The following is a 10,680-nucleotide window of genomic DNA, read 5'->3' as shown; positions in this document are numbered from 1 at the left end:
GAGCAAGCACAAGCCAGCGAATTCCCTTCCGGGTACCAACTACATCAAGAGCCAACCCGGGTCAGGTCCAGATCCAAGCCGCGAGGTGAGGTCAAGTGGAGCAATCAATGGTGCCATTTGCTTAGCTGTGGATATCATCCATGTGAGATGGGCATGGCGATGCTACGGTACCGTAACATGGCTTCAGACGACAAGCGGGCATTAACGAACCCGTCTCAGCAGCTACTTAACGAAGCGCTGTTGCGGAATTGGGAAAAGCATCCGTTAATTAATCAAACCAGAGACAGCACTTGTCCTGCTTTTGCTTCAGTGGTTTCTTCGCTTTGTTTTATCCCGTCCGCTTGCAGAGCGACTTGATTAGCCCTTCAGAACCTGGTGGATCATCGTCGCCCGTCCCAGTTGATTTTGGCACAGCCAGACCTTCTGGGGTATAGCGTCCCTGCCGGACGGGATGATCATCGAAAGCCAAACTTCGAACAGTCGCATGATTCAAGAAGAGGAGAGACTATGGAGTACATTATCAGTAAATGTCTCCGAAAGTCGTTCGTCATTTTAACAAATGTCGTTGGCAAAAGCAAAAGTCTATAAGATTATTGGGATGACAATTGCTTCTTCCGAATGGTTTGCTTAATGAAGAAGTCATGCGTCGTGATAATAGCCTATCACCGTCAACGAGCAGATCTGAAGTACATCACAGTCTTTGGGAGGAAATCAACATCAACTCTAAGGAACTGCACTGTACATGTAACAAAACAGCCGATCTACGGAATAAGGGGCATTCGACCGACATTTAGAGAGTTGAAACAGCTCTTTGATATGCTGTACCGACTGTTCCTGTTGGTTTGAGATGAACCGCTGCATGACATGAAAAAGCAAAGTCTGTTGTGCAGTCAGCTTGAAACGTCCTTCATACAGAACCAGGACCTGGCAAGTGGGACTGTGGCTCTGGAATGGATGTTTTGAGTTGCAGAAGTTAGCAGTAGCTCAGAGTCCAGTCCAGTCTGGAGACTTCTTTGACGACAATTTCGGTTCGGACCCGTCTTTGATTCGGTCTGCAACATCCATGGCCAATCACTCAGCGCAGCTCAATGCGGGAACTTGATCCGAAACGTCGACTCACCATCACAAGTTGACCATCTCTAACCCAGCACCACGTGCGTTGCTAATATATTAGTGACCTGGAGCTTGCGATATATTAACGCAGTCAAATATTTCTACAACTGTACAGAGTACTATTACCGCTGTACCGTCAAGAGCTGGATGTTTGATGTTGCGATTGGTCCACTGTCAATGCGATATCTGCAACACTGTACCCATAGGTATACATGCAAACTCAATGAATGGTACGCTGTACTCTGTACCTTGCATCATGTTCCATTTGTTTTGACTGTCGGACCCGTTCGCCAGTCCACGATGCATTCCACAGTACGTATCGACAAACATCTATAATATAGACTACACACGTATAAATGTTTCATCTCTCGGCTCTCGATCCTTATTTGCTGATTGCTATAGGTTTCGATTGCTTGTTTATAGCATTAAAATATGATGCCCCACCTGTATCGTTCGTCCACAACTGTTCTCTAATATCTCTGTGCGATGTAGAGTACGCACGAGACAAAGTCGGCTCATTGCATCGAGGTGCTTCCCGTCCGCCGCACAAACGAATCGAATCGGCTTTATTCTATTATAGTCCTCTTGTGTCCTACGGCACTGAGTATCCATATTCTCCGCACTGCAGTACCGTTCTGTTCTGTGCACTCACTTAAAGTGAACCGAACTCATAGTCAACCCGTTTTCTCATGACACTTGGAGTTATCATTGACTGCTCCACCAGGGCCACTTAATACCGTCAAGCTCCTTGTCTCCTGACGGGGGTCAGGGTCATCGCAGGCACTACGAAAGGGGGATCGCCCGAGATGTGTCAGGGGTCCTTTCGATTACCAACTCGACATCGCACTGTACTGTAATGCATAGTTGTATCCGTAGAAGCCATCTAGAAAGAGTTGCTTGTGCCGTTATCCCTGTTTCATTGCTTTTTCCCTTTCCATCGGAGCGGTTTGACACGAACTCAAGTCTAGGTTTGCGCAGATTGTCTGCGCTCTGACACTTGCTAGCGTCACCAGAAACCAGAACTAGAGGATACACGAATCTTACGACGAACTGCCAAGTGGTGTTCTTATTTTATCGCAACTCGTCGTTATACGCAGGGCGATCAAGCCATGACGACGGTGCTGTTGCGGCTGACAACATCAACAGGAACACGCTACACGAACCTATCATTGTGCTACGCATGTCATTTGTGACACCGATTAATATTCTTCTCCAGCTGCAGCATCTCGGTCCAACGGCCAAGGAATCATTAGAAGCAGCGGAAACAATGATGCCTTGTGCTTCAATGCGTACGCAGCTTCACGGCTTTAACACCAGATCTGCCACTAGTGTCATCTAGTCATTGGGAGTGAAGGGGTGAAAGTGTCAGTTCTCGGGGCTTGACTGCGAAAATATGTCGATCGCCGACAAAAGCTGTTCAACATCCGGTAGGTGAATGGGCATACCAAGAGCACATGCCGTTACAGTATCAAAGAGGTTTGGGCGCTCCCGCTCCTAAAACTTGGTGTAGTGGCAGAGTGGCCGTCATCTCAGAAGCTTCCTCCTTGCTTCCATACATAGCTTCTGTTGCATACAGTTTCGCTATCACGATCGGCAAGCTAGAAGTCTGACAAGAGCTAGATGTATCTGCTCTGTATGGATAGCTAACCACTCGGTTAAGCATTCCCGTACAGTATGTTACGGATACAACTGCTGCTATTAGGAGGCTTGCAAATAACCTCGTCGCGACTGAGTCAAGCACAGCGGACGGACTGTTCATTGGCCCTTTGACGGGTAGAACGAGTCGCGAACCCAGCAGAGATGAACGCCACAACGATATCGTCCGCTGCTAGAGCTAATGTGTAGTACAGTTAGCGCGCAGCGCACCAAGGATCCCCAGGAGCTGAGGCCACTCGCTGGTGCTTGTATCGGTTTGGCAGGTGTTGGATGTCTTGTCCATCCAAACCGATTTCTCGATGGCCATATCCTGTCTATATCGGCCAGAATCATCGGCCAGAACCTAAGAGTAGTTAATCATTCGTCTATTTTCAACTATTTGTTTCTTGCTATCGGTGGTTCTCTCGCTAAGATCCTGGTCTCAGATCTTGTTCAACAAACTGAGCATGTAACTAACTGACTGCTTACTATATCCTTGTTCTGAACTCCCAGGTTCAAGGTATTTGTAACTAAAAACTCATAAATGATGATGGCCATCTGTTCCACGGACGTTCTCTTGGTACGTCCATCGTGGCCAATACATGGTACTGCAGATATCCGCAGAACGTTTGCCGTATATATGATAGCCTCCAGTACCAACCAAGAACGAGCCCATCGACCCATCCCTGCTAGTAGATGAAGCTCTCAGACCCAAATTTCACGATAAAATAAAGCAATTTCACTACAACCGAAGCCACCCAATCTCAGTCATTTCAATTGAGTGGAGTCGATGCTGTCTAGACTCGACTTTTCCCTTAAACAGGTACCCGGTGAGCACATGGCAGGCAAGCAGTTCCGCTTTTGATCTGCTATTGCTTGGCCTGCATGTCATCTGGTGAGTTCTTATTCCATAAAATAATATTTGATGGCATCATCGTCAATGGACAAATTACGTAGAATTGCGTGAGCCTCCGTATTCTCTATCCCTGCCTTGTTTCCTTTCGATGTAACTTTGTGTCTGGACGTTCGTTCCTGCACTGGTGATGCTATTCTGGTCTGGCATGTCGATAATCCCATGTTCACAAGTGTGAGTTCTTGGGTACAAACAGATACATCGACAAGGATGGAGCATTTCTTGACGATGTACATACCCAAGTGAGAGCTTGCGTGCATTACGAATCTCGGATTCTCCAAGCCATCTTTTACCAGAACAACAGGTTGCTCCGAGACGGAGACGGCTGAGGCGGTTGAGTTGTCTCTCAAACAACAAAGTCCAGCCTTCAGCAAGGAGTACCCGAACCAGCCACGATACCTCACAACGAATCGACAATCGACAACAGGCCAAATATCGGGTTGACTGGGAATGTCGAGTAAACGTTCCTGTTTCAAGGTTCAGTTGGCTCGTGTCGACAGGATCTTTGTCCACCAACTACAATGCTGTTAAGCAAACACAACGCAAGTTGATAACCGACTGCCGGTGCACCGGGAATAGCAACTGTTTGTAGGAAGCTCGAAAGTCTGTTTCAATGCAGAGGCAATGTTAAGAATGGAGGCTTGTCCTGGAACCGACAATTAAAAGTCGATTGCTGATATAGACTTCAAGTCTTTGCTGTGGCTAAATAGAGTTCACTCCTCTGTATGGTGGGCTCGCTCCGGGAACCCAGCCTCAAATCTGGTGGCTTGTAGGTTAAGCATTTGTCTGTGTACGGGTTGCGATCGAGTTGTCGAGTCCAGCTATTGCCGTAGGGGTATTGGAGCTGAGAGCGTCTTGTTATGGTTCCATGTCTGTCTGTGGTTGATCGCGGCCAACGATCTACGAGGGGCACAGAATATCATTTGGTGGCTGACTTATCCGTACCTGCATTTACCATATCAAGGGTAGCCATTTGGTTTATTGTATGACAGCTGAGATGCTTCTCAGACCACGCAGATTGTCGCTAGTTGTTTCAACTTCTCTTAAACATCTACACTGAGATCAATTCGGATATTTGTGATGTCATGTAGCAAAGTTCCTAGTCGGAGTCTCGGCGGTTGGGTAAATAGTGCTTGCGGATACTTATTGAATCTACTCAAGTCTAGAACGATATCAATGTTTTAGAGCGCCCCAGAGAGGCCTCGCGGTAGGTAATCCGTAGCCAAGTGGAAATGATCTAAAGAGAAAAGAGAAAATAAAAAAAACATAGCGCAGGAAAACCATTCAAACTGGATACCTCATATGCCTGCCTTGGCACAGGTAGTAGGTAGTACTTGTCTGTACGGAGTACACACTAACCTTGGCAGCGCCCACTATTGACAACACATGCAGGTCGCCAACACAACATCAGTCAGTCAAAGCTTCAACCTTGGTTTTGACACAGACAACGCCCAAACCCAACGGGCAACCGCAAAGGAATTATACTCTTTTGGACATAAAACAAACATCATAATTATCAGCATAATCAACTGGAATTCAATCAATTCCCTCCCAAAATGTCTATTCCTATGCAACGTCTGGGCGGTCGCGGTACGTCAACACTAAACTGGTGGCATGGAACTGGTCCTGGTTTGCGCCGGAAGCGGGAACGCAACAGTTCAATCCACAACAAGCTTTCGAGGAACGTTGAACGCTGACAACGGGTTGTGTTTAGCCTTTGCCCACGATGACGATAGTATTGAGCAAGAGTACGACCGATTGAGAGACATGGCGCGAGCCGAGGCGGAGAAGCGTAACGACTGTTTTGCCCGCGTACGTCACATTCTATCAACGCCTATCAAGGTGTTTGTCTGTACCGGGTAAATGAACAAAGTATAGCTGACCTTTCATCTAGTCACGTCAAGCCTATGAAGATGGAGATGGTGCTGGTGCAAAGGAGCTCTCCAATCAGGGCAAGGCGCACGCCGCGCGCATGGACGACTACAATCAACAGGCCTCCGACTTCATCTTCCGTGAGAACAATGCCTCTGGACGCGTAGAGGCCGACTCAATCGACCTTCACGGCCTCTACGTTGAGGAGGCCGAGAGGATCCTCGAAGAGCGCATTCGTTCCGACCAGGCCAAGGGCCAGACACATCTGTACGCTATCGTCGGCAAGGGACATCACTCTGCCGGCGGTGTCCAGAAGCTCAAGCCTAAGGTTGAAGAGCTGTGCCAAGAGCTCGGGCTACGATATGAGACAGATGAGGACAACACCGGAAGGATAATCATCAACCTCCAGGGAGGACAGCCTGTACCGCCCTCGCACTCTGGAGGTCATGGCGGTTACCCTGGTGGAGAGCAACATCACGGTGGGCCGCATCACGGCGGACAGCACCACCAGCCAGAGGAGAAGAACGACGATCTTGTTGCGATCATTTTCAAGAAGCTGGAGAAGATGTGTTGTACCGTCATGTAAGACTTGGAAGTATTCCGACATGTTGCTGTTTCTGGAAAGCATTCTTGAATTGCTTGTTTCGCGTTTATACCCTGATTTTGTGGGGCTGGAAAGACCAATACTCTGTTGATGATTGTTAGATCTGGTCAGGCATTCTCAATAAGTTAGATGATTTAGATGATAAATGTGAGATGCTGCACGTTTAGACACGAAAGTGTTTGGGATAACATGCCATTATTGATTGACTACTGAAAAACCAGAACCAAGTCGCAACTGAACCAAAACTCCCCCATACCCCAAACCATTTATAAACCAACTCCACGCTTGTACATATGCCATAAGTCTGCCCCGTGCGCTTTTATACGGTGAATCCCGTTCATGCTCCAGAAGTAGCCTTGTTTGCTGCCTCTTCACTCACCACAGGCTTGTGAACCTTGTTGAGAGTGAACCCAATGGCCTCACAGATGATGACCACGACGATCTCCATAATGACACCGGCACCGAGATAAATCCAGACGTCCTGCTTGTGGCCACCTAGAATGAGAGTACAGGTGTAGGCAAGTCGGACGATAACAAATGGCAACGAAGCACCAACGGCAATGAGAATTCGACGTTCGCCATCAACAATGTAGGACTGGTTGCGAAGAGCGAAGAGGAACTGGCCAATGACCAGCACAAGAACAACAATCATAAGAGATACACCCACTTTGCTCTCGGTGCTGTACTTGATGGTGGGCGAGGCACCGTCGAGAGTATAGTTGGAGCTAGCACCGCCAACAGAGATGAGAATGACGGCAACGAGCATCAGCAAGTGTACAGCACGCTGATAGAGAACATTGATACCGGCCCCTCCTTGGCTCTTGATAGTGTTGAAGAGACGATCAAGTAGGCCCAGCATGATAAGGATCAATGGTCCAAGACCGAGACCATTGAGAACAATCCAGCCGATGTAGAGGTTTGTGTTGTCGGGATCGTTGATAGTAGCGAGAAGCATTGATGAGCCAATGAGTCGTGCGAGGGAGAGAATGATGATGTAAAACCACCCAGAGTTTCGAGAGAAGCCATGGGTTTTGCAGAGAAAGAGGGCGCCAAACAGGAGAAATGTGTAGACCACGATTTCAGCGATAGCGATATCGTCATGGGCACCGAGAGAGCGAGCCATATTGAGTAGTGGGTTGTATAAGTGGTATAGATGTATAGATGTATAGGTGTATTTGGTAGTAGTTTTAGAGTAATGAGGTGAGATGAGAAGAGATGGTTATATTGTTATTGATTGAAGTGTTGATGGTTTGAATATCTACTCAACTCGAGAGATAACCACATCTTTATACATTTCAACCTCATCTTGAGCCTTCAGCTGAACTTAAGGAAACGCCGTATACACGGCATAACGGCATCGCCATAGCCTCACATCCCCACTGGAATATGGGAAGCTCGAGTGGCTTTCCCGAAAGAGAGATTCGATTCCAGCATCAAGAGCCACTTTGTTAGAAAATCAACCTTGACGCCTGGTGCTGCGAGATGATGAGAGTGCATAATGTCGAATGGCATGCCAGATCAGGTTTAGCGTTAGATCTGCCCGAATAGAATCGCCAGGGTTCAGCGCGTGGCTGTGTGCAACGTAACTTTCTTTACTTTCCCCTATAGGGCTGTCGATTCGAGTGCCGTCTTCCGTACCTAGCAAATGAAACTCAGCCATCAACGAATGGCCTAAGCGAGAGCGACGAGACCCTCCCTTATCAAGATGTTTTCAATGCATGTGAGATTATAGGCCAGTTCTTAGACTTGTGGACATATATCTTCTCTACTTCTCTTAACTCTATTCTTCTTCCCCCTCAGGGTATCATAAAATTTGGCCGCTAGAAGCACAAGGGACAAAATTAGTAGACCAGCTTATGCTACTTAGGTCACACTTCTTGGGCTATTTATTTTCGTGTCCTAAAACTCAGGATTAGAAGGTCAACTTTTCTGCCACCCTCAACTCTATTACCTATTCCTCCCTAGACTCAGTTGCAACTCAAACTTTCAGTTCTTACGAGAATCAATAATTAAATCTTGTTTTTTACCCTTTTAGGCAAACAAGTCGATACAGTGACCCAAACTGATCCTCCCACTCAACTTAAATTACCAGGAAGTACCCCGATTTGTTATGTTGATCAGAAACCAAGGGTCGTCTTAAAAGCCCATGAGGGGAACTAAAACTCAACCCCACACACAAAGAACCCCAGTGACGTCGAATCTTTCCAAAAATTCTCCAATGAGCAACTTTGACTTCTTCTACTAGAATAGATGTCCATACTTTGACAACACCGTAGGAGGCCTCGAGATAGCCTATTCTTTTTGACTGTTGTTCAGAAATCTTTCGTTTGTGTCCTCAAGAGTTTTACCCGAACTGAGACGATGCCTGTATGTCCTCCATGTCATATACACTGTCCCTCATCTAACAAATATACCCACCAGCTCATTATCGTCTCTGGACTGCCCACCTCTGGCAAGTCGACGCGCGCAAAGCAGCTACACGACTACCTCTCCAAGCGTATAGCCGATACGAAATACCGCCTACATCTCATCTCCGACGAATCTCTCTCCATCTCCCGTACCGTCTACGACCTGTCTCCCGACAAAGTCCGCGCACATACCCGATCTGCGAATGCCTCTGAGAAAGATGCCCGTGCTTCTATCTATGGCGCTGTCAAGCGCGTGCTTAGCGACAAGGATATTGTGATCCTGGACGGTCTCAATTACATCAAGGGTTGGCGGTATCAACTCCACTGCGAATCTAAAGCTGTGCGCACGCCCAGCTGCATATTGCAGATTGGCTGCTCGGTAGACAAGGCACGAGAAGTCAACAAGACTAGAATACAAAAGAAGGAGGCAGATTCAAGTAACACCGCAGGAAGTGAAGAGGCAGCACCCGCGGCTGCAGATTCCGATGATGCGCCGGTCGACTCTACAGAGCCCTACGAGCCGGACAACTGGGACAACCTAGTGTTTCGATACGAAGAGCCTAACCCAATGACACGATGGGATAGTCCACTCTTCACACTCATCTGGGAAGATGACGAAGCGCAAACCACAAAGGTCTTCTCCGACCTCTGGGACACAATAGCAGGCGAGGCCCGCAAGGTTGTTCGCCCCAACCAAGCAACTATACAGCGCGGGCGAGAAGAAAGCGGCGACTATTTGTACATACTGGACCGCGAAACATCAGATGTTGTGAAGCGCATAGTGGAGGCGCAGCGTGAGGGTGACGATGTTGACGAGGTGCGGATACCGTCTGGTTCTAATGAGATTATGATATATCTGCCAGCCGGAAAGAAGGTTGGTCTACCGCAATTGCAGAGGTTGAGGAGGGCATTTATGGGTTTGAATAGAGGGGGTATTGGGCTGGAGGCTGTGGGCGACATGAAATCGTCTAGACTGAGGGACATGTTTGTGACTTATCTCAATGATGCATTTGAGAAGGACGAGTGAAATCACTCGAGGAAAAGCTATAATTTTGTTTACACTGAATCTGTTGGTGGTGAAATGGCAGATACCAGCTGAACCTGGATGCTCATATCACATCATGAGTTCTGAACTGCAACAGAGCTTGTCATTGGTTACAGCATTTACCACTTCAGGGTAGCATCATGGCCATGATAAAAGTCAGTAATCAGTGCTCTAACTTTGAAACGAGTAGCAGATTTTTGTAACGTCTAACGCAAACAATGATATATTTCGCCTGCGTATTCTCGAATGTTACCTTTGTTGGGCACACCGTGCATGGCTAATACCTTCTAGGTAATGGACTGCGGACAGTGACATATCCGTTGACTGACTCGCCAGCACAACACAAGGATAGAGGTGAATTATGCGTACACTCAGCAGTCAACGCCACGGATGAGAGGAAGGCTGCATACGCCTAGCTTGTTTAAAAACACAATATGGTCTGGATCATTGCCGGTGTTCCTGTGTACCTTGCCGAGATTCTGCAGCTACAAGAGGCAATCGTGTTTGTAATCTGTTTGCAAGCGGCAAAGGGGCAAGAGGTTTGTTATGATATCGTAAAGAATTATGATAGCAGATAGAATATCAACGAAAGGGCGACGGCGAGTGACTCAAGACTGGCCCATTGATATCATCGTACTCTGAGACGATCGGTTGAGGAGCAGTAGGCAACTGGGGCCGCGCAATAATTGGATCTCTAGGACTGCCTTTGATCCGCCATTGACATGCAGGAACTAACCATACTCAGTCCCTGCGTTATGGGTTAGACTAGCAAAGTGGCGGGCTTGTTTATAAAGAATTACATGGCAGTACCTACCTAATGAAGACTGAAAACACCCATTATAGGGTATGTGATTACCTACATGGCAGTCAATACACTGTAATGGAAGCTTCTGCTGGTTTCCACCTGCTTTGTCTTTGTAGTCGTCACTCTCGGTGTGCCTGTTGCTACCGCCTTGCACTCGCTGCATCATAGTGCCAGCCTAGTAGCCCCACCATCCGGCTGAGCTAAGCTGTCTCAACATCATTGTTCCGCCCCGTTTTCAGGGCATTCGGTGATATCATTGGCCCACAGAGGTGGCGGTCGGCCAGT

The 10,680-nt window shown here is 47.6% G+C and overlaps 4 protein-coding genes across 4 annotated transcripts; 2 read left to right on the top strand and 2 right to left on the bottom strand.

Moving 5' to 3' along the window:
• Positions 1-2,846: 2,846 nt before the first annotated feature.
• On the bottom strand, positions 2,847-3,306 carry FGSG_05534 (uncharacterized protein; the record flags this gene model as incomplete). The annotated part of the gene is made up of 3 exons (XM_011325780.1): positions 2,847-2,947; positions 2,980-3,112; positions 3,238-3,306. The coding sequence occupies 3 exons, from the start codon at positions 3,304-3,306 to the stop codon at positions 2,847-2,849; spliced, it is 303 nt and encodes a 100-aa protein (XP_011324082.1).
• A 1,911-nt stretch (positions 3,307-5,217) lies between these two features.
• FGSG_05533 (uncharacterized protein) lies at positions 5,218-6,119 on the top strand (the record flags this gene model as incomplete). The annotated part of the gene is made up of 3 exons (XM_011325779.1): positions 5,218-5,251; positions 5,376-5,473; positions 5,556-6,119. The coding sequence occupies 3 exons, from the start codon at positions 5,218-5,220 to the stop codon at positions 6,117-6,119; spliced, it is 696 nt and encodes a 231-aa protein (XP_011324081.1).
• A 355-nt stretch (positions 6,120-6,474) lies between these two features.
• On the bottom strand, positions 6,475-7,260 carry FGSG_05532 (uncharacterized protein; the record flags this gene model as incomplete). Its single annotated transcript, XM_011325778.1, has 1 exon — positions 6,475-7,260. One exon carries the CDS (start codon positions 7,258-7,260, stop codon positions 6,475-6,477), a length of 786 nt encoding a protein of 261 aa, XP_011324080.1.
• Positions 7,261-8,498: 1,238 nt separating this feature from the next.
• On the top strand, positions 8,499-9,572 carry FGSG_05531 (uncharacterized protein; the record flags this gene model as incomplete). Its single annotated transcript, XM_011325777.1, has 2 exons — positions 8,499-8,504; positions 8,559-9,572. 2 exons carry the CDS (start codon positions 8,499-8,501, stop codon positions 9,570-9,572), a joined length of 1,020 nt encoding a protein of 339 aa, XP_011324079.1.
• Between the last annotated feature and the right edge of the window lie 1,108 nt (positions 9,573-10,680).

The sequence above is a fragment of the Fusarium graminearum genome, chromosome 3, assembly GCF_000240135.3.
Source record: "Fusarium graminearum PH-1 chromosome 3, whole genome shotgun sequence".
In the NCBI taxonomy this organism is placed as follows: Eukaryota; Fungi; Ascomycota; class Sordariomycetes; order Hypocreales; family Nectriaceae; genus Fusarium; species Fusarium graminearum.
This window is presented reverse-complemented; position numbering and strand designations above follow the sequence as displayed.